Here is a 25,245-nt window from a genome sequence, read left to right as displayed (position 1 = left end):
GCAGCCAGCCGGGGTGCTCCCAGGAATTTTGGGGTCCGGGAATGATTGGGATGGACACACGGGTTCCCCAGAGCATCCCCAAATCCTGTCCCCAGCTGGTTCATCCTGCGCTCCCGTGCCCTACCTGTCGTGAAGTGAGGCTTGGTCGGCTGCTCCTGCACGGGCAGGGAGAGCGTCTTGGAGGCCGTGTCCTGGGCAGGGAGGGAGATGGTGGCGGTGGCAGGAGATGACTGAGCCCTGGAGAGGGGCCTGTGCCCCGCGAGGACGGTCGGGACCATGGGGGGGTCGGCCAGAGGCTGCCGCTTGAGGAGCTGGTGCTGCATGCGCTGGTAGGGGTCCCAGAGATACGCCTGATGGAGAGAGGTGACAGTGAGCACGGCAGCACACGGGGCGAGGACGCTCTCCCAGGAATGAGCATCGGTCTCTGGAGGGTCTGGATGTGACAGCCCCCTCCGTACTGGGGGGCTCGGAGCTGCTTTGTAGGAGCTGGGATGTGTAAAGCAGCGTCTGCTGCTCTCTGCTGGCTCAGCCCCGCAGTGCTGGGCAGCCCTGCTGCAGGGTGCAGCACTTTGCAGATGGTGCCCAGCAGTTTGGGGACAACGCCCAGCGATTTGGGGACGATGCCCAAGCCCTGCTTGCACCAGGGGTGGCCGCAGCTCACGGCCTGTGCTAGCAAACTGCCCCTGGATCACGGGAGGGAGAGATGCGGTGCCTGCGTCCCTACCCACACAGCGTGGCTTGCAGCACCAGCAGCAATCTCACAGCAAACCACAAATCTGGCCTGGAAAAAGGCAGCGTAGCAGGCAGAGGGGCTGCAGGACCACACAGGCACAGCCCCACAGTGACCTGAGACTGCTGCGTGTCGGACACGGGGAAAGTGAAACATTTGGAGGCTAAAAATCCACGGGGTGAGGGGCAGGGAAGCTCCAGGTCTTGGAAAAGCACAATGAGAGCTACAAAAAATAACCAAACAACTGCAAAACCTACACCTGCTCCCCCATCCCTGCCAGCCCTCGCCTACCTGCTGGAGGACGAGCTCCTCCTGAGGCTGCAGCAGCTTCTGCGTCCTCTCGGGCTCCTTCCCGCTGCTCCCCGGCCTCGCAGGCTCCACGCGTGCCCTCGCCTGGTCGCCGCCCTCAGCCCCCGTCTCCGTCCCTTCTGCTTCCATGTCCTCCGAGGAGGGGATCTGCCGCAGCCGGGGCTTCTCGCTGGTTTTGGCCATGCGCTGCAGCCCAGGGGAAGGGGCACAAGTCAGCAAGGAACAGGCTGAGGAGGTCAAAGCACCCCCGGGTAGGAGCACGATGAATTTGGGAGCCCACGAAGCTGAGCAGACACCCTCAGCTCCTGAACCTGGGCAGGGCAATCCTCGCTGCAATCCTGCACCCTGCTGCCCAGCACCTCCTGCACGCCCCCAGGCCTTACCTTGCCCAGATGTGTCTGCTGCTTGAGCCTCTCCAGGAACTGGGTGTGATGCTGCTGGTACACCAGTTGCTGCTGGATGGCCTTGGGGTTCTGGGGCAGGGGCTCCGAGCGGGTCCTGCCCAGAGGCTTGTGGTGGCCCGGGAGCGACAGACGCTCTGCGGAGATGAGCGAGGGGGCGAAGGAGAAGGGGACCGTTCCCAGCCCTGGCACTGCAGGGAGAGGAGGGAGAGGTTAGGGGCGGCTTTGCCCTCTTAATATTAACACTTTCTACCTCCTTGACTCCGGCTCATGGAGGAATAATGGGAAAACAGCAACTTGTACCCTGAGCAAGGCTCCGCACCGTGCTGCCAGCCCCCAAACTTGAGACTTACCAGCCACAAGCGGAGCGTGGGTGACCGAGGGCTCGAGGATGATGACGGGCTGCAGCCGAGGGGACAAGGGGCTCCCGGCCTCGTGCTGCTCCAAGCCAGCTGGTATGAACATGGGCGAGTGCGTGCCTGCGAGGACGGGCCCGTTCAGCACGGGCACCCGGTGGGCCAGGCCGGAGAGGGGGCGGCGATCCGCGTCTCCCTGCGGGGAGGAGGAATCCCAGAATCACAGAATTGTCTAGGTTGGAAGAGACCTCGAGATCATCGAGTCCAACCTCTGACCTAACACTGGCTGGATCAACAACCCACCGGGACACGGCGCATCCTCCCCGTGCCCACGGGCAGCCTCTGCGAATCCTCAGAGCCAGCATATGGCTGGCACTCGCCCAGGAACCCCATACCCCCCAAAAAAAAGGGCTTCCCCTGCCCTGCGGGGACCCTCTGTCCAAGGTTTTGGGGGTTCCTACAAACTGGCTACCTACCCTGGCGCTAGTGGTGGCCGGCAATCCCAGCGTGATGGCAGGAAGGGAGGCTGCGCCCTGCAAGGCAAACTGGGCCAGGGAGCTCTCCTGCAGCATCAGGCGCTGGGCCAGGGGCGCCTGCACCAAACACAATCCGTCAGTGTCCTGCAAGGGCAGGGCTCACAGCACGGGGCAGCAGAAAGGGGGTGGCCAAGTGCCAGATACTGGGGGAAAACCCAGGGCCGGGGGCACCGGGGGGCAGCGCATGCACTAGGAGAGCAGCGGGTGCACGGCGCAGAGGGGGGCAGCGTGTCACTGGGTCGGGCAGGGGGTCCCACCGTGCTGGGGCAGCTGTGGTGCAGGATTTGGAGTGCCCTGGGGGGGGTTTGCTAGCTGATCCTGAGCCTAGGAGGGCGGTGGGAGAGCAGGGAGGTGAAGGCAGGGCTCGGGAAGCTGAGGAGCTCACCTCGTGGGCCATGCCGGAGGCGGCGGGGAGGGCTCCGTGCTCGGCGGGGAGGCTGTCGTTGGGAGAGCTGCAGCCGGACACGGGGGTGCTGCTGCTGCTCGGGGAGGAATCTGTGCCGGGAAGAAAAATCAGGGAAAATGGGCACCTGCACACAGAGGAGAACTGCACAGCCCCAGCCCCATAAAGCTCGCCCTCCCTCCAACAACTCCCCAGCGCCCTCCTGGAGCCAAAACTCTTGGTGCACAGGAGGCCACCGATAACGTGCTGAGCCCCTGCAATGTGAAATTCCCCCTCTGAAACCCAAAGCAGGCATCGCACAGGATCCCAGGCAGCTCCAGCCCAACCCCAACCTCCCCAAACGGCCGAATTATCCCCACCCAGTTGAAATCCTCACCGATCGCCTCGGGCGGCCTCCTCTTCAGCGAGGGGGGCGCGCTCTCCTTGCGGGTCAGGGGGTTCTTGCGGCGGTCCAGGCACTTCCTGGGCTTGCAACGCACCTTCAGGTTGGGCTCGGACGCTGCCGAGGACAAGGTGGTGAGTCCCAGCCCCACCACGGGTGGGAAAAAGCTGGAACAGCTTGGTGGGGCCAGGCCACCCCACTTCTTGGCTCCTGCAGTCCCCTGCAAGCGGGCTCAGTGGCATCAGAGCAGGGGGGGATGGTGCTGGCCCCCAGCCTCACCTGTTTTCCGCAGTGGAAAATGCTCCGGGGGGTCAAGAGAAGTGCTAGGGACCGGGGGCAGGAAGGTGCTGAGTACAGGAGGGGAAGGGCCCTCGGCATCCAGAGGCTCCAAAGACCTGCAGGGAGAAGGAACCTTGTTAGAGGACTTTCCCTCCTGGCAGCGATGGTTAGCAATGCCTTGACTTATCCAAACCCACCACCAGAAATGTTTTGAGGGTCCTGAGCAGCTGTCCTGCTGCGGGTGGGTCAAACAGCACAGCGAGGACGCCCTTCCTTTACCTGTACGGCATGGCAGAAGGGTTGGGGTTGCTGGTCCTTTCCAAAGCTGCTGCCTGCTGCTTCTTCAGGATGACCTCCGCCAGTTTCTGCTTCACCACCGTGCTGGCCACAGCACCTGCAGAGAGGGGGACAGTGAGCACAGCGGGCTGAGAGTCATCACAGAGCATCCCACAGGACCCTCAGAGCATGGCCCTGGGGCTCCCCACGGCTGCACGAGCCAAAAGAAGGTGGCTGGAGAGCCCCCTGCGAGCACACAGACATGGAGAGAGCCCTGCAGACGTGCTTGGCACGGGTCTCAGATCAAGGTGGGCGCAGGGAGAGGCAGAGAAGGACAACCAGAGGCTCCCAGGTGGTGAATTTGAAGCTGCTGAAGCTGCTAAGCTCGCTGAGCATCAGCAGCTGAGAGGCAGAGCATCAGCAGGGGCGAGCCTCAGCTCTGCAGCCAAGCCAGAGCAGGTAGGAGCTGACACCCACGGCATGAGGAAGGCACAGCACAGCTTGTACAGCAGCGACAAGCCTCCCACGGGTGCACGGGATCCCTCTGAAGCCTCTCCAGAGCACCGTGCCCTGGGGCTCTCCGAGCCCGTCACACGGCGATGATTTCCAGCTGATAGCGCACAGCTCTGCCCATCCCGCACCCCCGCTCCCTGCTCTTACCTCCAAGACAGGAGAGAAGGAGAGACAGCAAGAAAAAGAAAGCGCAGACAGCTCAGGGAAGGCTTTGAGGCTCCTGAACCTCTGACAGAGCTGTGCTCTTCCAGAACAGCACCCAACAGGAGACTCACCACGGCTTGCCGGCACTGCAGCAGCGCCCCACGTCCTGCACGCGGCTCCGTGGCGGTGGTGGAGCACCCCCAGGGAGAGCTCTGACTGCTGCAGGGAGCTGCCCCCAGCTGCCAGGAGCTTCCCGTGGTTTTCTTGCCTCAACCCAGGGCCCATTCCCCTGTCTGACCCACACCAGGACACATCCTTGGTTGTTTGCTCCAGCAAACGCGCTGGGTGGCTGCGCGAGGGATGCTCCACGCCTCCGTGGTGCTGCTCAGCACCTCCAAGCACATCTTGCTCAATAATTTCTACAATTAACTCCCAGCTTGCATAAGGAAGCCCTGTGTAGGCAGCGCTGCTCAGCTGCCACATCTGCAGGAGCTGCATTTGCTTGGGCACAGCCCCAAAAGGGCAGGCACTGAGTCTGCAGCACCCCAAAAAGCCCCGCCAAGCCCTGGGGAAGAGCAGCCCACGTCCTGCAGACACAAACAGGAGCTCAGGGATGAGAAGGGGAAAGCATCAGCGCCCTGAGAGAGCTCGGGTTCAAGGCAGCAGGCTCACAGACACCGGGAATGGCTGCACCTGAGTGTGAAGAGGGATGTGAAGAAGGGCTCTGCACCTCCAAAAGCTCAGCGAGCAGCAGCAGGCACTAGATGGCGCAGGGAGATCGCAGCAGGGCGAGGGGTTTGCTTTCCTGCGTGGTGCAAACCTTCCTGCCCAGCACCCCAAAACCTCTCCCCATCGCCACCCTGCTCCAGCCTGGAGCTTGCCAGCTCCAGAGCCAAATTCCTGCCCTGCCCTGGACACTCAGTGACAGGACGAGGGGCAGCGGGTGCAAGCTGGGCCTCATTTCTGCTCAAAAAGCTCCTTTCTGCTTAAAAACGAGACGAGACTTGTGCATGGGGAGGGGGGCAGAGCACGGAACAGGCTGCCCAGGAGGGCTGGGGAGGGTCTCCTTCTCTGGAGTCACCCAAATCCTGTCTGAACGTGCTCCTGTGTGACCTGATCGGGGTGTTTCTGCTCTGGCAGGGGGACTGGGCTGGGTGATCTTTTCGGGTCCCTTCCAGTCCCTGCCATTTGGAGACCCTGCTACAAAACGCCCCGACCTCGCTCCCCGTGATCCCCCTGGATTTGGGGACATGGCTCCTCGGGCAGAGACACAGCCCCTGGTGCCACAGGCCAGAAAACACCGAGGCTCTTACTTCGTTTGCTCTTGTCCTTATTGAGGATCTGCCGCAGCTCCTGCTCCTGCTGCCCGGGCTCTGCCTCGCGGTGCGGGGACTCCATGGTCACCTGGGGGGGAGAAGAGGGCACTGTCAGCACCACAGGACCCCGACCTCACCCCATGCAGCACCCCAGGCACGATGCCAGATCTCTGAAATCATCCGTTAGGTCATTTTTGGAAACCTGGTGCTGACAAGAACGTGTTAAAAGTTGTTTCATCACAGCGAACCGCACACATCTTGGTCTCCAGGGACGCTCTCCCCAGGGACGCTGCAAAACTCGGACCAGTTTGTTTCAGCCTGCTGCCTGTTTTGACATATCAGTAGCTGGGGCGTGTTGTAATAGAGCTAAAAAAAATCACAGTTGACTAACAAGGGGGAAAAAAATAGAAAAAAATACACACTAAGCTTAGAAGTTTGTGTTTTCTGCAGCTTATCACACCTCACATGGATGAAAGCATCACATCTGCACAAAAGCCTCTAAGCACCTGGCAGCATCACCACCTCCAGCCTCCCTCGTGTGGTCCAAGCTGATGCTCAGAGTCCCCCCAAAAGCCCCAGGGAATCCCCCAGAGCTCCCAGCCAGGGTTAGTGGGACTGGCACACGGGGGCAGACGCTTCCACCTCTTGGACGTGGCAGGGTGTAGGAGGGGGCCCCGGTGATCCTGGGGCTGACAGCAAGGGGGTTTTACAGCTGCTGCAGGATTCAGCAGAGTCTGGAGCACGCAGGGTGCAAGAGGAGGGGATTAGAGATGGAGCCAGGTTCTGCAGAGCCCAGAAAAAGGACAGGCAGCAACGGGACAAATGTGCAATGATGGAAATCCCAAATGAACTTGATGAGCCACAAGGACAGGGCTCGATCTCCACGCTAGGAGATGGTCACAGCTTGCCTGGCCGTGGCCCCAAAAACCTGCTCTGCCCCTGAAGGTGGAAAAATCGGGCTCCAGAGGAAGCACCCAGCCTAAACCTTATTACCAAAACCTTGTGACAAGGCAGAGCCTGCCAGGGAGGGGTGCTATTCTGGGTGACACGAGAGGATTTCGGGGAAGGCTTCCCAGAAAAGCCAATTAGCTGGCGGAGTGAGTAAGCCGTGCCTTCAGGGCAGAGAGGCAGCGGTGGCCAAGCCGAGTGGCAGCTCACAGACACCAGGCATCCTGTCCAGCCGTGCTGGCTCCTCTCTCGGCACACACGGCGTGTGGCTGCAAACACTTCCCCGCTCCACGCGTCCCGGGAGGCCCCAGCCTCCTGCTGCCCTTGGCAGGGCTGAAATTTGGACGGGAACACACAAACTCCCCCCCCAAACCTGCCTCCCTAAGCGGCCTCCTTGCATCAGCGCGGCCTCCAGGATGGCTGAGGAGCACTGCAGGCTCTCTAGATCATGGGAAGGGAAGAATTGACCTGGGAAGATTATTTTGGGGTTGGGATTTCCAGCCTTTTATTAGCTGGTTGTGTCAGAGATGGGAGTCCAGGCAAAGCCAGCCTGGAGGCAGGGCACTGCCGGCACGCAGGCAGCACCACCCCAAGCTACCCGTTTTGGGGGAAAACAAGGGGATTTTTGGAAGCACCCGTTCCGCCCGTACCCTCACGTGCTGGTGGGCGAGCTGCTCCACTTGCTGCTGGTGCAGGCTGGCGAGGAAGAGCTGGTGCTGCAGCTGCTGCGTGTGCTTCAGGGCCAGCAGGGCGGTGTCGGAGCCGGGCTTGACGACGCGCTGCCCGATGCGCAGGTCCATGGGGGCGGCCTGGGGCACCCGCGGGGAGGTGCACGGGTTCACAGCAGCTGTGGAGACACAAAGCGGGGTGAGAATCAGCACGGAGAGGGGTCCCCCGTGCCTCGTGCCCCTGGAAAAAGCGACGGCAACGTCAGGATGGGGTGAGGATACCCCGGCGCGCAGGAGGGCGCCGCGAGGAATGCGCCCTGCTGCCGAGGAGGGCTTGCCACATCCCATCTGCTGCCTGCGAAAGCCTCCTCCGTCATCCAGGCAGAAATCCTGGGAGTTAGCCGCGCTTGGAGAGCCTCCAAGGTGCTGCAGGCACCTCTCCCCGACACCACGGCTTCCCAAAGCGGAGGCGCTCCCATCCTGCCGGGGCGCGCGGCTTCCCCCGTCCTCACGGGACCACCTGGAGCAGCCTGGACCACAGGGATCGAGGCATCCAACGCCCATACAGAGGCACAGGGCATCCAAAACCCCTCACAGAGGGAGATTTTCACCCAAAGCCTCGCTGAGCTCACCCCACAGGTCAGCGTAGAGCAGAGCTGGCCGCCTCCAGCACGGCACCGCTGCAACCCCGCGGAGAAACGGGGCAACCTGCACCCCCGTGGGAAGGGCAGGCAATGCCCCCCACCCTGCCACAAGGATGCTGCCCCTCCTCCTGCATCTCTGCAGCCCAATTTAGCCCAGCGAAGCCACCTGTGGGGAGCTATGGGGTGGTGGTGGCAAGGGGACATCGCTCGCCCCCAGCACGGGCTGCAGGGGGATGCTCCAAAAAGCGCAGAACGGGGACGAGCGAGCACAACGGTAACTCAAGGACACACAGACAGCCCCGAGGGGCTTGTGGCATCCCAAAAACACAGCCAAGGCAGCTGCTGCAGCTTCGCCACGAGCCCTGCACGCAGGGAGGGGAAAAGAAGCTGGGAAGGGGCGGGTGGGCAGGAAATCCAGCAAAGGGGACGCTCTCGCAGGGCCGAGAAGCGATTGTTTTCCACAAGTAGTGAAGCAGCTCAAGTTAAAAAAAAAAAAAAATTAATTAAAAATAAAAATGCAAATGTTATTTTTATAGGCAGAGCACCACGCCCTGCGCTGTGCAAACCTCAGCTCCGACGACATCGGGGAGCTTGTGCTGATGCTTGCGATATTGCAGGAGAAATCTCGGCAGGCTCCAGCCCCGTAACGCAGCAACCGAACGGGGGGGAACCTGGCAAAGCCCCAGCACGGCACAGGATAGGTCCGAAACGCCGGCTCCCATCCGTGCAGATGATGAAATGCACGGCCCTACAAAAGTGGGACCAGCTCTGGACAGCCTGAGCAGGGAAAGCTGCCCCAAATCCATGGATAAATGTTGCTCCCCACCAGCTAAATCCCTTGGGACACAGCCCCGATGCTCCCAGGGAAGCCCCATCCCAGGACTGCCCCCACTCTCTCCATCTCATTGATCCCTGCCTGGGATTTCATTTGTCTCTGGCTAATTAGCTCTAATTGCTGCACCCTGGCGTGCCACCAGGCTGAGGACCAGAAGAGCTGAAAGCCCCTGAGGTTCAGCTGTGATGCCCCGAGATGGGCAGGATGAGACCTCGGGCAGTGCACAAGCAGCTAAACGTGGTTCAGACGCATTTTTATGACCCAACCCGAGCCCAAGGAGCGTTTCCCTATACAAGGAGACCTTTCCTCTGCTCTCAGCCCTTTGCTTCTCCCTTCCACACCTGCAAGCAGCCGTGCACGGGTCCAGAAAACACCGCCAGGCTTCACGGTGCTGCCAGCTCATACCCGCGGTGCCCGGCGCTGCTCCAGAAACCTCCCAGCTCCAGCCAGGGCCCCGGATCCTTGCTAAACGTCGGTGATTTTGAAGGATGGAAGTGAAAAGACGCCGGGCTGCCACCTCCCGGCTTCCCAGCTCGCCTGGTCCCCATGCCACAGCGAGGAGGAGGATGCAAGGAAGGAGGAAGGCTGGAGCTCAGCGCTCCCCCGGGGTGCCGGGCAGGGGTAGGCTGTGACAAGCAAACTTTGGGGTGGGAAATGGGGATTTCTGGTGGCACCCAGCCCATCAAATCCCCAATATTGGATGCTTGGTAGCTGCAGGAACCTGCCGAGGCTCGGCCATCCCTGCGTCCCCTCCAGCCAAGCTGTCCTGCAGCGGGACAGGAGCTGAGACCACGAGTGCCAGGCTCGGCTTTGAGACGTGGAAAAACGCTGCTGAAGCATCGTTTGGAGAGGAAAAGTGGGCTGTGAGGGGGACGGCACCAATCCTCCGTGCCCCAGCCTCCATCCTCACAGCCTCCCCTCCGCTTGTGGTGCTCAAAGCACCCGGAGGGAGCTCCCGGAGCGGCCCCAGGCTGAGCTCAGCAGCAGCAGCCCTGTTCTCACCTCTCCTTCCAGCCATCCGCTGCCCTTCCAGCACCAACCTGGGGCAGAAAAGGGGGTGAGGAGGGCTGAGGGACAAGCCCGGGGGAAGGACGAGGAGAGGGGGGCGTTGAGGGGAGGCGAGGATGGAAGGCGCTGGCCGGGTGGCTGGGAATCTCTCTGCCTCATTTGTTTCAGACTTTTTAAAAACAAACTCCGAAGCAGCAGCAGCAGCGGAAGGGAAGAAGTGGGAGGGAAGGCGTGCGCCGGGGGGGGAGAGGGAGGCCGGGCAGGCCAGCGGCCAGAAAAACAACTCCTCATCGTGCTCCCGGAGCCAGGAAAAAGGCTGTCGAGCGTTCCCCGCGGACCCAAAGGCAGCGGCCGCGCGGAGAGCCGCCCCGCGGGGAGGCTGCGGCCAAACGGGGCCGGTGGGGAGAGGGGAGAACGAGGGTAGGGATGAGGAAAGGCTCAGTAGGAGGGCACCCAGACCCCTGCGGAAAAAAAAAATCGGGGTTTCAGCTTCTTTGCTGGGTTAAAGGCGCGAAGCTCGGGGTGATTTTGCAGAGCTGGAAAGGCGGCGCTCGGCGGAGCGAATTCCAGCGCAGAGCCGCTTGCGGGCAGCACCCTGGGGGTGCCCACCCTGTCCCTCCTGCAGCTCCGAGCCCCCCGCACGAAGCCCTTCCTGCCCTGGGAGCTGTTTGTTTCAGCCGTGACCTCCTTCGGCAGCTTGAATTCATTTGGGGTTCGCTGCCGGGCCCTCGGCCAGGAGTTACAGTAAACAACTCCCCTCCGCCGCAGCCTCCGATGCGACGCTCGCGCATGATTCAGGGGGCAGGCGGCCAGGCGAGCGGCTCCTCCTCTTCCCCTCGCCCCAGGAAAGGGCCCCGCAGCCAAAACCCGGCACCTCGAGGGCTCCCGGGGGGGCTGCCCCCTTCCCCGAGGGCACCCACGTCCTGCTGGGGACCCCCGGAGGCCACCAGCGCCGCACGGGGACCCTCAAAACGCCGCCGAGGGGCTGCCTCCAGCTCCCCAGCCGTGCGTGCAGGGCGAAGCGAGCATCCTCCTCCTCCTCCCGGGGAAAAAGAGGCGGTTTTTGGGACAGGCTCCTCTCCCGCCTGCCAACATTTTTATTTTTTTATTTTATTTTTATTTTTTTTGAGGCTTATTTTTAGTCCGCGAGAACGTTCGCATGGGAAGGCCGGCGCTGGTGGCCAGCCCGGCTCCACGGGCACCACGGCGGCACCGGGGAGGGGGGCAGAGCTCAAAGCTCAACCCCACCACGGGAAGGCGCAGGTTCCTGGCGAGGACACGACGCTTCCCCCCAGCTCCTTCCTCCTTCTGCTAAATAAATCACAAACGGCAAAGCCGAGCTGCTCAAACTGCTCAGCCCAGGCGACGCAGGAGGCGGTTGGGGCGCAAAGCAGCCGCAAAGAAGGGGAAGGGAGGGGGGGGGGAAGGAAGGTTTTTGCCTTGCCCCCCGTCAGCACCGGGGACGTCACCGTGCCGGCGGTGGCACGAGGAGGTTGTTTTTTTGGGTCACCCAAGGCGGGCAGGTGGCGGGGAGGAAAACACGCCAGGAGGAAGCCGAGGAGGCGAAAGCGGGGCCCCGCGCGCGCGGAGGCGAGGGCCCCAGGGGGTGCCGAGCCCGTTGCACAAACCTCTCGGCACCTGGGCAGGTGGAGCCGCAGCAACACCCTTCCTCCGCGGGAAAAGGGGAGATTGCAACACGGAGACAGCGGCTGCAACACGGCCACAGGGGCCACGGAGCTGCCTCTCCGCAGCCGGCCCCGGGAAAGCCACCGGCAAGGCGAGCGTGAATGCAGGCTCTGTGCTCCGCAGCCCCGAGCGGGTTACGAGCATTTTCCAGGCTGCTCCACCAGCCGGCCTCTTCCTCCTCCTTCCTTCCTTCCTTCGCTCTCTTTGCACCCCAAGGAAGCGAAGGAGGAGAGACGAGGAGCACTTGGAACAACGGAGCCAAGCTCTGCGCCCCCCCGAGCGCCGGCTTTGGGGCTTCTCCTGCTCCACCAGCCCTCGAGTGCCCCCTGCTAAGATTTTTGAGCAGGGTGAAATCTGATGGCAGCGACTTTCCCAGGCCAGCGGTGTTAATTCGGCACTGTGGCAGCTCCTTTTCCCCGGGGGGAAGCCACCAGCCTGGGCCAGCCGCCCCCCGCAAAAACACAAAGCGCCGCAGAGCGCTCGGCTTTTGGCATTTCCTGATTTTTATTATTTTTTTTTTGAACGAAGGCGAGATCAGCCGTCAGCAAAAAGCTGCAATTATATAAGAAGGGAATCGAGGAGGGAGCAAACAAAGGCAGGAGAGCGGGCTGGTAAGGAGCAAACCAGCCCCAGAGGCTCCGCAGCCCCTCGCCGTCCCCGTCCCCGTTTCGCGGTGCTCGCCACTCGTCGGCCAGCCCCAAGCTTTGGCCGAGGCCGAGCAGGAATTAAAAGCAGTTTTTGCAAACCGTTTCCCATCTTCTGTTGATTAGCTGTGAAAGGTTCAGAGTTCAGGCGGGTTGAAGAATGCATGTGATTAAAAACATTCCTCTTTAATAAAAGGAAGAGGTCTCCTCCAGAGCCACGCACAAGTAACAAAAATTAGCCGGAGGGGATTTGTTCAAATTAAAAACACTTAAATCAGAAACCACACGAAAAAGACTATGTTGAAACAACATTAAGATCACAAAGCCGGGACTCAAGAAATAGGAAATCCCAGAGTCAGGGTACCTCGCATAACCTCCCCGTGGCCCCTGGGGTATCTGCACCAAGGCGCTGGCTTTAATTACGGGGCCAAACGCCGCGCTCCCGACGAAGGACGACAGCAGCAGAAGGGGGATCGCCCCGTTACCTCTGCCCTGCTGCAGTGGGGACACGTGTAGGAACCCCACAGAGGGCACGGGGAACCCCACAGAGGGCGCAGGGAACCCCACAGAGGGCGCAGGGAACCCCACAGAGGGCGCAGGGCGCCGCTCCCCTTGCCCCTCTGCCCCCCTACCTCCATCTGCTCCCGCATCCCTCGAGAGCTCCCTCGCCGGATCCCCCAAAAGCGGACTCTTTGGGGCATTTTCCTCTTTTCCAGCCTTTTAGGGGCAGCACGGGGAGAAGAGCAGCTGCGGGGAAAGCCCCGCGCGGCCGCAGCCGTCCCCAGGCAGCGTCCCGCGTGAGCCATGCGAGCAGATGATGCGGGGAAAGATGTAATGCTTGGAGCAGGCGGCTGCCAAGTCCCGGTAACTCTTTTCGGAGCGTGCTAGCTGGGGCTTTCAAGGGCTTTATGAATCGGCCAGATGTGGGTGGATCCCACTCCTCCCTACCAGACATCGAATTCCTGCTCCAAAAACAAGACGAGGCTGATGCTTCTTTAGGAAAAGCCCCGAAGAGTTTTTCCACAAGGGTAAAAACATAAATATTATTTTTTTTTTTCAGCTCTTTCAGCTTTTTTTTTTTTTTTTTTCTGCTGAAAGCTTCCAGGAAAAAAAAAATAAATAAATGGAGGCACCTGACGGTTCGAGTCTGGCAGTCGCACACGTTACAAAACCCCTCCCAAACAGAGGATGAACCACAATTAAAAGCAATGCACCTGAAGCCAACCCGGCTGTGCGCATACACCTGCGAGCAAAGCAAGTTTTTTGGGTATTTTAAGCACAAAAATCAGAAACTCCTCGGTTTGAGCCTGCGAACGACTCACACAAGGCCCAAGGAAGCAATGGGAGCAGGGCAAGATCCTTCCCCTGCTGACTCTCGCTGGTTATTTGTGGCTCGTGACCTTTGAGTCAGACATTTAGCAGCCTTCCCTGGGATTTTCTCCCCACGAACGCATGCAGCAACACTCCGAAAAACGATGACTCCGGGTCCCAACGATCTCTCAGTGCACCGGGGCGTTTGCACTGCAAGGACACGGAGCAAAACGCGCCGTGCCCGGAGCTGTCACGGTTTTGGTTTTTTTTTAAAAAAACAAAAGGTGCTAGATGGATGAAAAAAAAACAATCTGTATTCCACCAAGCTATTCTCCCCATCTGGAACATAAAAAAAAAAAGGGGAAAAAAAAAAAATCCCTTTCACCCAGGCAGCACCGAGAACCACAGCAACTTCTCAAGCCACAGCCCCGGACTGGTGCTGCTGGGGATGCTCAGAGCCACGGGGCCACGCTGCACCTTCCTGCAGCACCCTTACGGCACACAAGGCATAGGAAGAGGGCTGGGAACCCTTCAGCACGAATTAATTCATCCGTGCTTGCTCCTGCCACATGCCAGAGGTCCGGCTGCACCCACAGCAGGGACGCAGGCACCCCAGCTCCCCAAAAACCTTGAAGCACCAGCGTTGGCTTGGCTCTGGAGCTGCCCCGGCGGCACGAGCGGAGCCTCACAGGTGTGTTTTCGGTGCCTCTTCCAAGGCAGCTTTTCAAAGTGCTCCCAAATCCGCACGCTCAGATTGGCCTGCAAAGTGTTTTGCCCCCGGGGCAAAGCTGGTCAGGAGGATCGCGGGTTCTCCTGCCTCGCCAAATTACCCCACAGCCCCGAATCCTATTACCAGCCTCCAAATTTCACTGTAGGCGATGCTTACACCAAGCAGCTTCCTTTTCGCTCTCCCCTACAGCTCCCCAGGAGCTGCAGCAACCTGCAAACGTGCCAGGGGCTGAGCACCCTGGACGCTGCCCCTGTCCCGGGGAGTTTTAGAAGCCTTCAAAGCACCGGGGCGCGCGCGCACACCGCCAGATCGGCTCAGAAAACCTGCACAGCAAAACCTGGCGGCGGGTTTCCAGTCTAATTCGGAGACTTTTCAGCCTCGGGGACGCACGGGGACGGAGCCAAGGGGGGAGCTGGGCACGGGCAGGATGGAATCACGCCACGGGCAGGCAACGCAGCGGCTGCGGTTTCCCAAATAGCTGCTCACAACCCCAGCGTAAGGCATCCCCGTCCCTGGCGGCTGTTCCTGTCCCGCCCTGATGGATGGCACCGGTCATGCCTATGCACGCAAGGTGTGCGCGTCTAAAACGAGTAAATAGCTTTTTTTTTTTTTGGCTTTTCTTTACCAGTTTCTCTGCAGAAGGGCCACATCCCCACGCCACGCTCGGTGCGGGCAGCAAGGGAGGAGTGGCACAAAGCCGGACCCCTCCGGCTCCTGCCAGCAGCTGCATCCTCCCACCCACAGCAGCCACCGGCCCCATCCCAAACTAAACTGCGGCACCAGGCTCTCGGGGAGGATGCGAGGTATCCCCAGGAAGCCCGGCCACCACCGCCGTTTCCTCTGGAAGCGAGGGAAATCCACCACCAAAGGGCTTCGGTGAAGGGGAGCCAAGGCTGCCTGGCGGCGCCGCGCGCTCCCCAGAGCAGCGTGGGCAGCTTCTGCTGGGGGAAACTGCCAGGAAAAGTCCTGAGCCGCACGGAAGGAGCAGGGAATTATCCCCATAGCGCAGCCCACCCCGTCTCTGAGCTCCCCACTCGATTCCTTCCCACCCGAGCCCCTCGCCTCGTCGCCCAGCAGCGTCGCCCACCTCCTTCGCTCGCAGACACAGCTGGAGAAGGGGTGAGGGCTCGCGGCGTGCTCCCAAAACCTCAAATCCTGCCAACTCCTGCAGGCAGAGATGCACGCAGGCGACGGGCAGCAGCTCCAGGCAAGCAAATCCTCCTGCTCTGCCTCGGCTCCAGCACCCCGGCGGCCTCCAGCAGTGCCATCTTCTCCCGCAGAGCAGGCTTCTCCCGGGCTCCGGTGCAAGGCAACCATCCAGCCTGGAGCCTCACGGCATCGCCTCGCTCCGACGGTGACCCCAGAGCTTTTTGGAGAGGCTCTGGCTGATTTCCTCGTGCCCTGAGCTCCGCTCTCCCAGCCGGTGGGTGCAGGGGCTGGCGGGCAGCGAGCGGCACCCTCCGCACGCAGGACGCCTTCGCCGCGCCGGCTCTGGTTACATCAGCACGAGAGGATGCTGCCTCCGTGCCAAGGGAAGCAGAGGAGAGATCAAACGATTAGACAAAAAAAAAAAAAACAAAAAAAAAACCTCTCCTCAATTACCAGCCCTTTGCATAAGCGGAGGAGAGCGTTCCCAACCGGTTTGGACGGCGCGCTGCCAAGCTGGGCAGCGCTCCCGTTCCGGACCCAAAGCCCGTCTGGGGGTCCCCGCTGCCACCGTGCCCGGTGTGCACGAGGTGACTGCTCCGAGCATCCCACCCAGCAGCCAAAACAGCACGGAGCAACGCCCCAGCCCTTTTGTTTAAGCCTCCCCAGGTAGGAGCAGCCTCGCCTTGCGCTGGGTCGCTGCTGCGCCCGGGGTTGCTGTCACCAGCGCTACAGCTCAGCCCACTTTTTTTTTTCTTTTCTTTTTTTTTTTTTTTTTCCCTGTTTTAATTGCTGCGTGCAACACAGCAAGAGGCCAGCTTGACTCATAAGCCCCCAGGGAGGAGCTCGGGGCTCACAAGCGGTGCTTTGCTTGATCTGGAATCGCTGAGACAAAAGCCTGGACTGCCACAATAGCCGCTCTCAGGCAGTGACTCCTCAAGGGGGACCTGCCCTTTAATCAGGGCCCTTCTGCAGGCTGCAGAGGAGGAAATCCCTTTGGCAAACGCTGGCCGAGGTCCAAGGCCGGGCTGGGAGGCAGATTTGGTCAGGAAAAGAAGTCAAAATAACTCGTGCCCAACACTATGCAGAGAGCAGGCCAAAAAGGAGGCAGGAGAAACAGCACCGGCGGTGGCACGTGGGGAAGGGGACACCGGGGGAAAGAGGCACAAACGAAGTTCTCCAGGGGGCTCGATGCCCAGATGGTTAAATCACGACCAGCCAGGGCACAGCCGGGGTTACCCAAGAGCATTTCTGCAGCGCTGAGGGGCTGTGCAGTTAGGGAAGGAGGCTTTCAGGAGGGCTTCGAGGCTGGGGAGGGCTGAGGCTGCCCCAAAAAGCCACGGGGAGGTGCGCGGGGTGCCCACGGAGCTGGCCGAGGATGGCTCGGAGCCCTTGGGTGTCCTCTCCAGCCACCAGAGACCACTTGGCAGCACACGGAGCCGAGCCGTGGTTTTTAGGGCAGGAGCTATTTATGTCAGAGGAAGGAAGCCGCAGCATTTTCAGTTTCCTGCACGGGCACACTTCTGATATCCTGCGCCGTGGGTCTGTCTAGCCCTGCCTCCCGTACCTGGGTCCTCGCGAAGGAGCTGCCAAAAACTCAACCTTGGGCTCAAAGTCGGTGCTGGTGCCGCTGGGGCGAGGCGCAGGCATCAGATCCTTTACTCAGGAGGAGGTTGAAGCGTGCCTGGGTCCAACAAACCTTTCTGCCACCCCATGGGGACACCAGTTGCAGCCACCCTGGGCCAGCAGGGGTGCTTGCAACGAGGTGGGTGAGCCTCCGCGCTGAAGCTGGGGAATGCAACAAGGGCTGGAAAAGCTAAAGAAGGCCAAGCCAGGGCAGGGTTTCTCCTGGATCCTGCCAGGAGAGAGCACGAGCAGCCGGAGGATGCGTGGTGGCTGCAGGATGCAGGCAGCCAAAGCACCCGGTGTAGGTACTGGGGGTGCTGCAGGACGTGCGAGCTCGGTGTTCGTGTAGAGGCACTGCCCAGGGAGTTAACCCAGGTTAATCCTGCTGCTGAGCTGCTCGAGCACGGGAAGCAAAGGAGAAAATCATAGACAAAGCCCCGCTGAGCCCCTGAGCCTAACCTCAGCCACCAAGGAACCAGTAAATGTGTTGGGATTCGAGACTTCGGCACTGCCCCGGGCTTGGAGCTGGTGTCAGAACCCAAATCCCCACCCAGGACCCCAAAACCCACCTCACAACCCAGCCCCTGGCTGGGCACACGCTGCCGAGCCTCACCCAGCCCCAGCTACGAGGCTGCTCCGGGCTCCAGCACCCGCTCGGGACCTTTGGGGTCCGTCGGGCACGGCCACCGCTGGCCGTCACCGCGTGTCCCCGTGCCCCGTTGGCGGTGGCTCTCAGATCTCCTCTCCCAGCAGCGGCGGAGCCACCACACCCTTGCAGTTCTCACGGGCAAGTACGAACCTTGGCACGGCCCTCGGCCCGCTGGCAGCCAGCTCCAGCAGGCTCATTAAGTGCAATTAAGCCAGAGTGGGTATTTCCCCCCCCCCTCACCGCCGTCCTCCTCCTCCTCCTCCTCCTCCTTTTGGGGATATTGCTTTTAGACAAAATAAACAAGGGAGGCTTTGCGTGGGCTCGGGCAGGTGGCTGGCACCCAGGCCCCGCGCTGCAGCAGGTGGAAACGCCGAGGTCTCTGCAAACAGGACCGTGCAAGACCACAGCGAAGCTCACACACCGCAGCACGTTCGTTTTTAAGAGCAGGGAAAGGCTCCTGCCTCAGCCTTAAGTGATGTTTTATTGCATCAGCTGCATCACCCCTAAGCTGCTTTGCAGAACAACCGCCGTCCTCTCGCTTTCTCCCTGCTCAAAGCCACGAAAACGGAGAGGGAGATGGGGACGAGCGCCCCGCACGCCTCCTCCTCCTCCTCCTCTCCCTGCAGCAGGGCAGCCGACAGCAGCACACGTAAGAGGACGAGCGTGGCCGGAACGTCAGCGAGGCAAAAAACACGCAGGCAAGGCCGTCACGCCGAGCCCCGGGGACCGGGCACAGCGCTTTGACGAGCCCCGGAGACCGCCAGCGTTTCGTGCTAACGCAAGGAGCTGGCTCCGACGGCCGCCAAGTAATTGCTCCACTGCCCTGGCACCGCCGCACACCTCCCGGCAGCGGGAAAAGCTGGGAGCTCCCGGGATTTTTGGCTGGTGACGAGGGCTGGCCCCGACCCTGGGCTTCGTCAAGCGGTCGGTGGGGTAAGGAGGGTGGCACCGAGACGGGCACGTGGCGGGGGCCGTGCCCAGAGGACGCGGCCGCTGCGCTGCGTCCCCGTTCCCCACAGGACAAGTGGAGAGCCCAGAGGGATCCTCAAAGCTTTCTGCTCCACCACGTCAAAAAACAGCCGTCCTGCTCCGTGCTGGGGTTGTCCCGGCACAGATGTGACGTGAGCACGCGCAAGGGGCTGAATTTGGACTCTCCTGGCTGTCCTGGGGTGATCCCAGCTGAGCACACGTGCTCCAGTAAGAGCAAGGCTTTTCCCAGTTTGGCTGCTACTGGGAAGTGATAACCACCCTGGTAAAACTGGCAAAGCTCTCCCGTGCAGCCAAACCCTTGGATGCGTCACGGGCGATGCCTCCACGTCCGGACAGCGGCAGAGGTGTGGCCGCGCTCTGACGAAGATTTTTGCTTCAAACGTTTGGGGTTTACTGGTGTTTGGAGGACCGAGCTGCAGCAAATATAGATCATTTCCCATCTTAATTCTGCTTTCACTTCCTGGCACGTGGGAGCCCAGCCTCCTCCGGCACAGCAAGCCTTGACTCTGCGAGCCCACAGCAGCCAGAGCGGTGCAAAAAAAAAAACAACACAGGAGGGGTTTTGCAGCAGTTCTTCGCCACCACCAGAGCCTTGTCCACAAGAAAAAGAACTTAAAACAGCCCAAAAAGAAACAGAACCCCTTTCAAAGGCCATATTTCTTCTCAACGAGGTGACCTTCCCATTGCCAGGGCACACCTCTCCATGGTTTAGAGGCACCGGCTGCACGCGGGTTATCCTCCCACCCCTGCCCCAACACCTCCACGCGCACATCCACAGCAAAGCGCGGCGCTGGGGGAATTTCTAACATTAGGATCCCACTTTGCCCTCCCCAGATACCTTCCCTTGAGAGCCAACAACATCCCAACAGCCTCAAGTGAGAGCTGGGAATGAAGGACACGGAGGCAGCAGCATCTCCTGCAGCACCAGGACTCAGCAGCCCCTCGACCTGGGCGGAGCGGGTCGGCGCGTCCAAGCGCAGCGGTTGTGCCTATTGCACAAGCAGCAGCCAGCAAAATCCTCTCCCCTCCCCGCGTCCCTTTGAGGCAAAAAGGAAGAAGGCTGGAAACATCCTTCCTCTCCTCCGGACAATGAGATGGAAATAGCACGGGAGGAGCGGCGGAGGCAGCGGCGGCTCCGCGAGGCTCCGGTGCCTGGCCAGCGGCGAGGACCGCGCGCGGCCGACGGTTTCCTGCCATTGTCCCGGCCGTGGCCAAGCCCCGCGCAGCTGCACCCGGCCTGGAACAACAAAAATGGGACCCTCGAGGCCAAAGTCATCTCCACTGCGATTTAGGGGCAGAAGGAAGGCGAGACACACGGCCAGAACCGCCCCAAAGCGCAAACCCACAGCCCTGCCCGCACTCAGACCCCGTGCGCAGCGGCCAGTGCCGGGATAAACCCCACTCCTCAGGCTGGTGGGATTTTGTGTTGCACAACAAAAAAAGCTAAGACAGAAGCTCTCCTTTCCTTGCATCCAGTCCAGAGGAAAGAACAAGCCCCCTAGAAAGCAGGTTCCAAGCTAAATCCAAGCTTTCTGCTCCAAAGGATGGGCACATCCATCCCCATGCAGCACGCACGGCGCCAGCTGGAAAACCCTGCCAGCAACAAAGCCCAACATAAACCCATCCTGCCCGCAGCTCCAACTGGTGAGAAAGGAAGATGAGCGCTGTGCATCCCTGCTGCCTCTGCCCAGCCCGAGCTCCCCGTACCTGCAGTGAGGGGGGACCGGGCACTCCTACAGCAGGCGCTGCTCGCCGAGCCGCTGGCGTCGCGCCCGAAGCCCGGCCGCGCAGGGAGCGCCGCGAGCCCGGCTGCTCCGCTCCCCGAAGGTTCCCAAGAGCATTTCTGCCCCGCTGCCATGTCAAAAATAGAAAGGCAGCGGCGTTATCGTCCTGCAAGCCAATATAGAAAAGTTGACATCCTCGCTGCTAAAAAATCTATGCGGCGGAGGCTATTCCGGAGCACGTAACTCGGGAAATCAGCACAACGTCCTTAAGAGTAGCATACGTTACAGTGACGCACTGCAGCGTTCAGTGCCGGGGGTAAACTTGCCTTCCCCCTCCTCTCGCTTCCCTGTTTTGTTTTGTTGGTTGCTTTTTGGTTGTTTTTTCTTTTTTTTTTTTTTTTTTTCAGGCTTTTATGCGTCCGCCACGGGCCGCCTTGCTTGCGCTGGCCTCCGAGCAGGGTGAGCAGGCTCGCACGGCACTCCCGCAGAAGAACGCGCTGCCCCGGTGCTGCCCTCGCAGCTGGGAAAGCCGGCGTGATCCAAGCTGGGAGTGGACTTGTCACCGGCCTCCCTTAACGCTTTCCAGCTCCAGCTGCTGCAGGGCAGGCAGCAGCAACGTCCCTGCGGCGTGGGGAGAGGAGGTATTCGGGTGCTCCGTCCCTGCTCCAGCTCCCGAAGGGTGAAAGCCGTTTGTTTGCAGGCTCCTCACAAAGCCCCGAAGGGAGAAGCCACCAGCGGTGACCCCAGCGGCAGGAGGGCGGCCGAGCTTCCCCATCCATCACCCCTGCTGACTCAGGAGGGAGGGGGCCTCAGCCCGAGCCTCATTCTTGGAAAGGGAAGATTTCTACGCAAGCTCGGCTTTTCCATGAGTGTTTGTGCGAACGCGCCGCACCGCTCCCACCCAGCTGGGACCAGGCTGCGAGATCCAATTTCGTTTTTTTGGTTTTTTTTTTTTTTTTTTCGACAAAAATCACACGGGAAATGAGGAATGCATCAGGTCACCTCCAGCCCCAGGGTTCTTCTGCAAAGGCAGCCTTAGGAGAGGGGAGCCACGGGCTGGGGATGTCCTTCCAGCAGCTCCCCGGAGAGCTGCTACCCGTGGAGATGCATCACCAGGATCACAGCATCTCCGCAGAGGGATGGAGAACAGGGTGGACAGTGCTTTTGAGAGGTCGGGGCCTCCAAGAGGTACCTGGACAGCACAGCAAAGCCCCCAAGGACCTGCTGGATGCAGCCCGTGCCCACCTTGCCAGGGGCAGCAGCAGCCTGGCAGCAGGAGGCTGAAGGCATCGGGGTTCAGACACCACCACCACCCACCCCAAAAACACCTCCCGCTCCTCGCTGCAGCAGCGAGGCCGCCAACAGACTCGTGCAGATGCGGCGAACAGACCGAGCATGACTCCCTTCACCCCCCCTCTCCCTCCCCTTCTCCCCAAAACAAAACACACACCCAAAAACAGGAGGAAACCAGGCAGGAAAAACCCGGCGGTCATTCGACAACTATTTCAAGCCTCCCCTCTCCCAGGAGGGAGCCGGTCTGACTCCCACCACGTCCCCTCCAGCCGTCCCGGAGCTGCCCCGTGCCCCCCACCCCGATCCCGTGCCAGCTGCCGGCTGGGCTGCTGTGTGCTGGGGCTGCTTTCTCCTCGTTTCGTACCGTGCACATCTCAGCTGGCATTTCAGCGCGGAGCCAGCGCCAGATTTCTCTCCGCTGAGCCAACGCGCTTGGAAACGCATGACGACTTGAGCAGATTAATTGGAAACACAGCCCGGGTGTTGCAATCCCAGGAATGACTCCAATTTCAGGAACAAATGTTTTCATCTCGAACTGGGAGCAGTCACCCAAGTGGAAGGGCGCATTTTTGTTGCTGTAGCTCACCCCTCCCCTGGCGTGCGGGCGGTGGGAAGGGAGCAGCACCGTGCCCCGCTGGGGAGGCTGCGCAGGCACTCGCATCGCCAGGAGCTGCTGCTGCAGGGATTCTTGATGTTCCCAGCCAGCTCCGGAGAGGGACAGCCGAGGTTTGCCCATGTCTCTTCTCTCCTCTTGCAGCAGCGTGTTGTTCCTGTCGCGGTCTGCAGCTCTCTCTACCAACAAGGGGGGAGAAAACGAGGTGCCGGGGTTCCTGCTGCGGGTCCCAGGTCGCCAAGGGTGGCCGCAGGGCGAGCAGAATCCTCCTGAGGCTCCGTGAGCATCCCCCGGGCAATGAATGCTTCCAGCTCCTGCCCGGGTGGCTTCCCAAAAGGCCACTTTCCCAACCCAAAGGCCCAGCAGGACCTGCTCCACCACGTCCACCACACTCACACATGGAAGTTCTCCCCCCCGAAAAGGACATTCTGCCCAAATTAGGGTCCCCAAGGTGCCAGCTCAGGTCTCCAAAGCCAAGCCCAGAAGCAGCTCAAGGAGAAAGGGACCTATTCCCACAGGGAAGGTCCTGGGCTGAATGTGCCAGAGGCTGAAAATAAATCCCCACGGGACCATTCGCTCCATCTAGTGGCAAGCCATTCCCGTGCTCCCCTCTCGTTTCTCCCCCTCTACAGCAGCCGCTCTCCCCCTTCCAGGAGCTTGGCCATCGGTTTTGCCAGCCCTTTTTGCTCAACGCTGCTCCCTGCCAACCTCCCGTGCTCTCTCAGGTGGTCCCTCCCTCCGCAGCCGTGGCAGCTCTTGAACTCCTGCTCGCCCTTGGCTGCCAAAACCAAAGAGCTCCTCCACGGCTCAGCAGCTGCGCAGCGGCTTCTCCCGAAGCTGAAGGTGATAAGGGAAGAGGAAAAGCTGGTCTGTGCACCCGCAGAGCCCTGGCAGGGAAGGCAGCCCCGATACCCCGCTGCCAGGGCTCCTGCAACCCAAGAAAAAAAACTGTGTGGGCTGTGGAAAAGGGCACGAGGCTGCTCCTGGAGAAGAAACTGCGCGCCGAGAGCCCAGGGACGGGCTCGGGGAGCTGCCAGCTCGCTCCTGCGAGCCTGCACACGCAGTTAGCAAGCACCCAAGTGGGAAAGAGGGACGGGAGGTGCTGCAGATGCTTTGCTGATCCCCCCCCGACTGCTGCAGAGAGACGTGGAGCAAGGCCTGGGTGAATTCCTGCTTTGGCAGGGGCGCAGCAGGAGAAAGTCCCAGGCGGAGCAGCAGCAGGGACCCGGAGCGAGCGAGCCCAGCCTGGAAGGAGGACGGGAGGTCAAGCTGGATAAAAAGCGTTTTAACCTTCCCACAGAGCTCAGCTCCTGCAGGTCCCATTTCTGCTGGCTTCTCCTCCTCCACCAGCTGTTTGGCCTCCCTCTTCGGCAAAGCCTGCCAGGGCTGGAGCCGGACCCAAAAGCACCGTGGACACCGTGGTTTCTCCGCATCCCGCTGCTGCACGGACAGCCCAGGGCTTCACAACCCCTTCCTGAAGCCCCCAACCCAGGTCCAGGCTTAAATCCACTGCCCCCAGCCCTAAACCCAATTCATCCTCTTGAAAACGTGTCAAATGCCAACGCAAGGCACAAATCTGCTGGAAACTATCCACCCACGACCAAACCCTTGCATCGACGCCACGCAAGCCGTAGCTTTTCTGCAATTCATTTAGATATCCTGACAAAACGAAACCACCGGGTTTGGTGATGAGATGGAGCTTTGCTCGTTCCAGAGCCCGCTGTGAGATCTGCATTTGGGACACCCCTCAATTTCCAGCCAGAACATCTGCGCCCTAATGCTGAACACGCAACCGGTCACCTCTCCTCTAACCTGGGCTCTCAGCAGCAGCAGGGGCAGCTCCGGCGAAGCCTCAGCTCTCGCTCCCATCGTCGGCGATGCCCAGGAGGTGCTGAGCAGAGAGGAAGACGGAGGGGAGAGCCGCTGGGTGTTGCAAGGATGTCCTCGGGCAGGCAGCAGCGCTGGGAGGCCTCCCCCGGCGAGCCAGCAGATAAGGCAGCGAGAGGGAGGACATGCAGATCTCTGCAGATCCAGCACACGCCCAAGCTCAGACCGGCCCCAGCCCACAAATCCTTCTGCAAGCTCCTCTGTCCCACCTCCAGATGTGCCAGCACCCCATCCTACACCCCGCGTCCCCTCCCAGGCTTCTCGGCGCACACGCCCTCCACCTTCTTGGCTCGCTCGGCGAATTGTCCCAGACACGTCTGCCTGGTGTGAAACGGCCCCGGCGTGCCAGCACCCCCGGCCTCTCCAGCAGGGAAGCAGCCAAACCCTATCACTCCTTCCCATCGCCGTCGCAGGCCATCATCATCACCCAGGCTGGGCTCCTGGAGGAGGGAGTGAGCCTCCAGCCGGGCAGCAAAGCGACTCGGGAGCAAGCTAGACCCAACGAGACGTCCAGCAGAGTGCCACCAAGATGAAAAAAAATAAATAAAATAAAAAGCCTTCCGGTTCCTTGAGCTTGATGGATCTTCCAAGGGCTCGTCGCCATCGCCGTGCCAAACCCACACCTCAAGGCACAAACCAAAAAGGCAGCCAGGAAAAGAGATGGGAACCACGGGGAGATTTGGAGCTCTCCAGGCTCCAGGCCATCCTCCAGAGCCTCCTTTTTGCTGTGATTTGACACAAGGAGAGAGCAGACGTGGGGCTGCTAGGATGGTTCGCTGCAGACGGACAGGGCCAGCACCCAAATTGGGTGCCAGCCTCTGTCCCCACCGCTTCGGCCCCTTTGTTTGGATACCTTGAGGCTCCTTTTGACTCCAAGCTGCAGCACCATCCCTTCCTTCCAAGCAAATATTCCATTTTTGTTGGCGTGAGGCTCTCCCAAAAAGCCTCAGCCCTTTCCTGCCATCTCAGCTCGTGCTCAGGGGTGTGGATGCCGTTGATCCACAGCCCCTAACCCAGCAGGGAAGCGCACACACGGTCCTGCAGAGCAGGCACGGCAGAGCTAAGCTGCTGGCACATCTTTTCTGCTCCGCAGCATCCACCTCAGGAGCATTTCACAGCCACAAACCACCGGCACGGAGCTCCTGGTGTAGTCTGTGCTCCCGAGGAAGGACCCGGCCGCGGTCTTTACAAACCTAAC

General features: G+C 60.8%; 1 protein-coding gene across 9 annotated transcripts in view; it reads right to left on the bottom strand.

The window, feature by feature from the left end:
- HDAC7 (histone deacetylase 7) overlaps positions 1-25,245 on the bottom strand; it is a 51,982-nt gene that overhangs the window by 8,397 nt on the left and 18,340 nt on the right. For 4 of the 9 annotated variants that reach the window (XM_082781245.1, XM_082781246.1, XM_082781242.1 and 1 more), the window contains exons 2-12: positions 7,244-7,440; positions 5,643-5,733; positions 3,676-3,790; positions 3,397-3,512; positions 3,112-3,234; positions 2,718-2,827; positions 2,273-2,389; positions 1,794-1,992; positions 1,423-1,631; positions 1,022-1,225; positions 125-350 (exon numbers count right to left, since the gene is read on the bottom strand). In XM_082781245.1, coding sequence (XP_082637371.1) covers positions 125-350; positions 1,022-1,225; positions 1,423-1,631; positions 1,794-1,992; positions 2,273-2,389; positions 2,718-2,827; positions 3,112-3,234; positions 3,397-3,512; positions 3,676-3,790; positions 5,643-5,733; positions 7,244-7,440 — 1,707 coding nt within the window. Of the gene's footprint in view, positions 1-124; positions 351-1,021; positions 1,226-1,422; positions 1,632-1,793; positions 1,993-2,272; positions 2,390-2,717; positions 2,828-3,111; positions 3,235-3,396; positions 3,513-3,675; positions 3,791-5,642; positions 5,734-7,243; positions 7,441-12,710; positions 12,730-15,206; positions 15,568-20,237; positions 21,550-23,972; positions 23,992-25,245 lie in introns of those variants that run through there. The other 5 variants (XM_082781249.1, XM_082781241.1, XM_082781247.1 and 2 more) reach the window with 5 other exon arrangements.

The sequence above is a fragment of the Aythya marila genome (assembly GCF_965140915.1).
Source record: "Aythya marila genome assembly, chromosome: 30".
Taxonomy (NCBI): Eukaryota; Metazoa; Chordata; class Aves; order Anseriformes; family Anatidae; genus Aythya; species Aythya marila.
The sequence above is the reverse complement of the archived record's forward strand: the minus strand, read 5'-3'. Positions and strand labels throughout refer to the sequence as shown.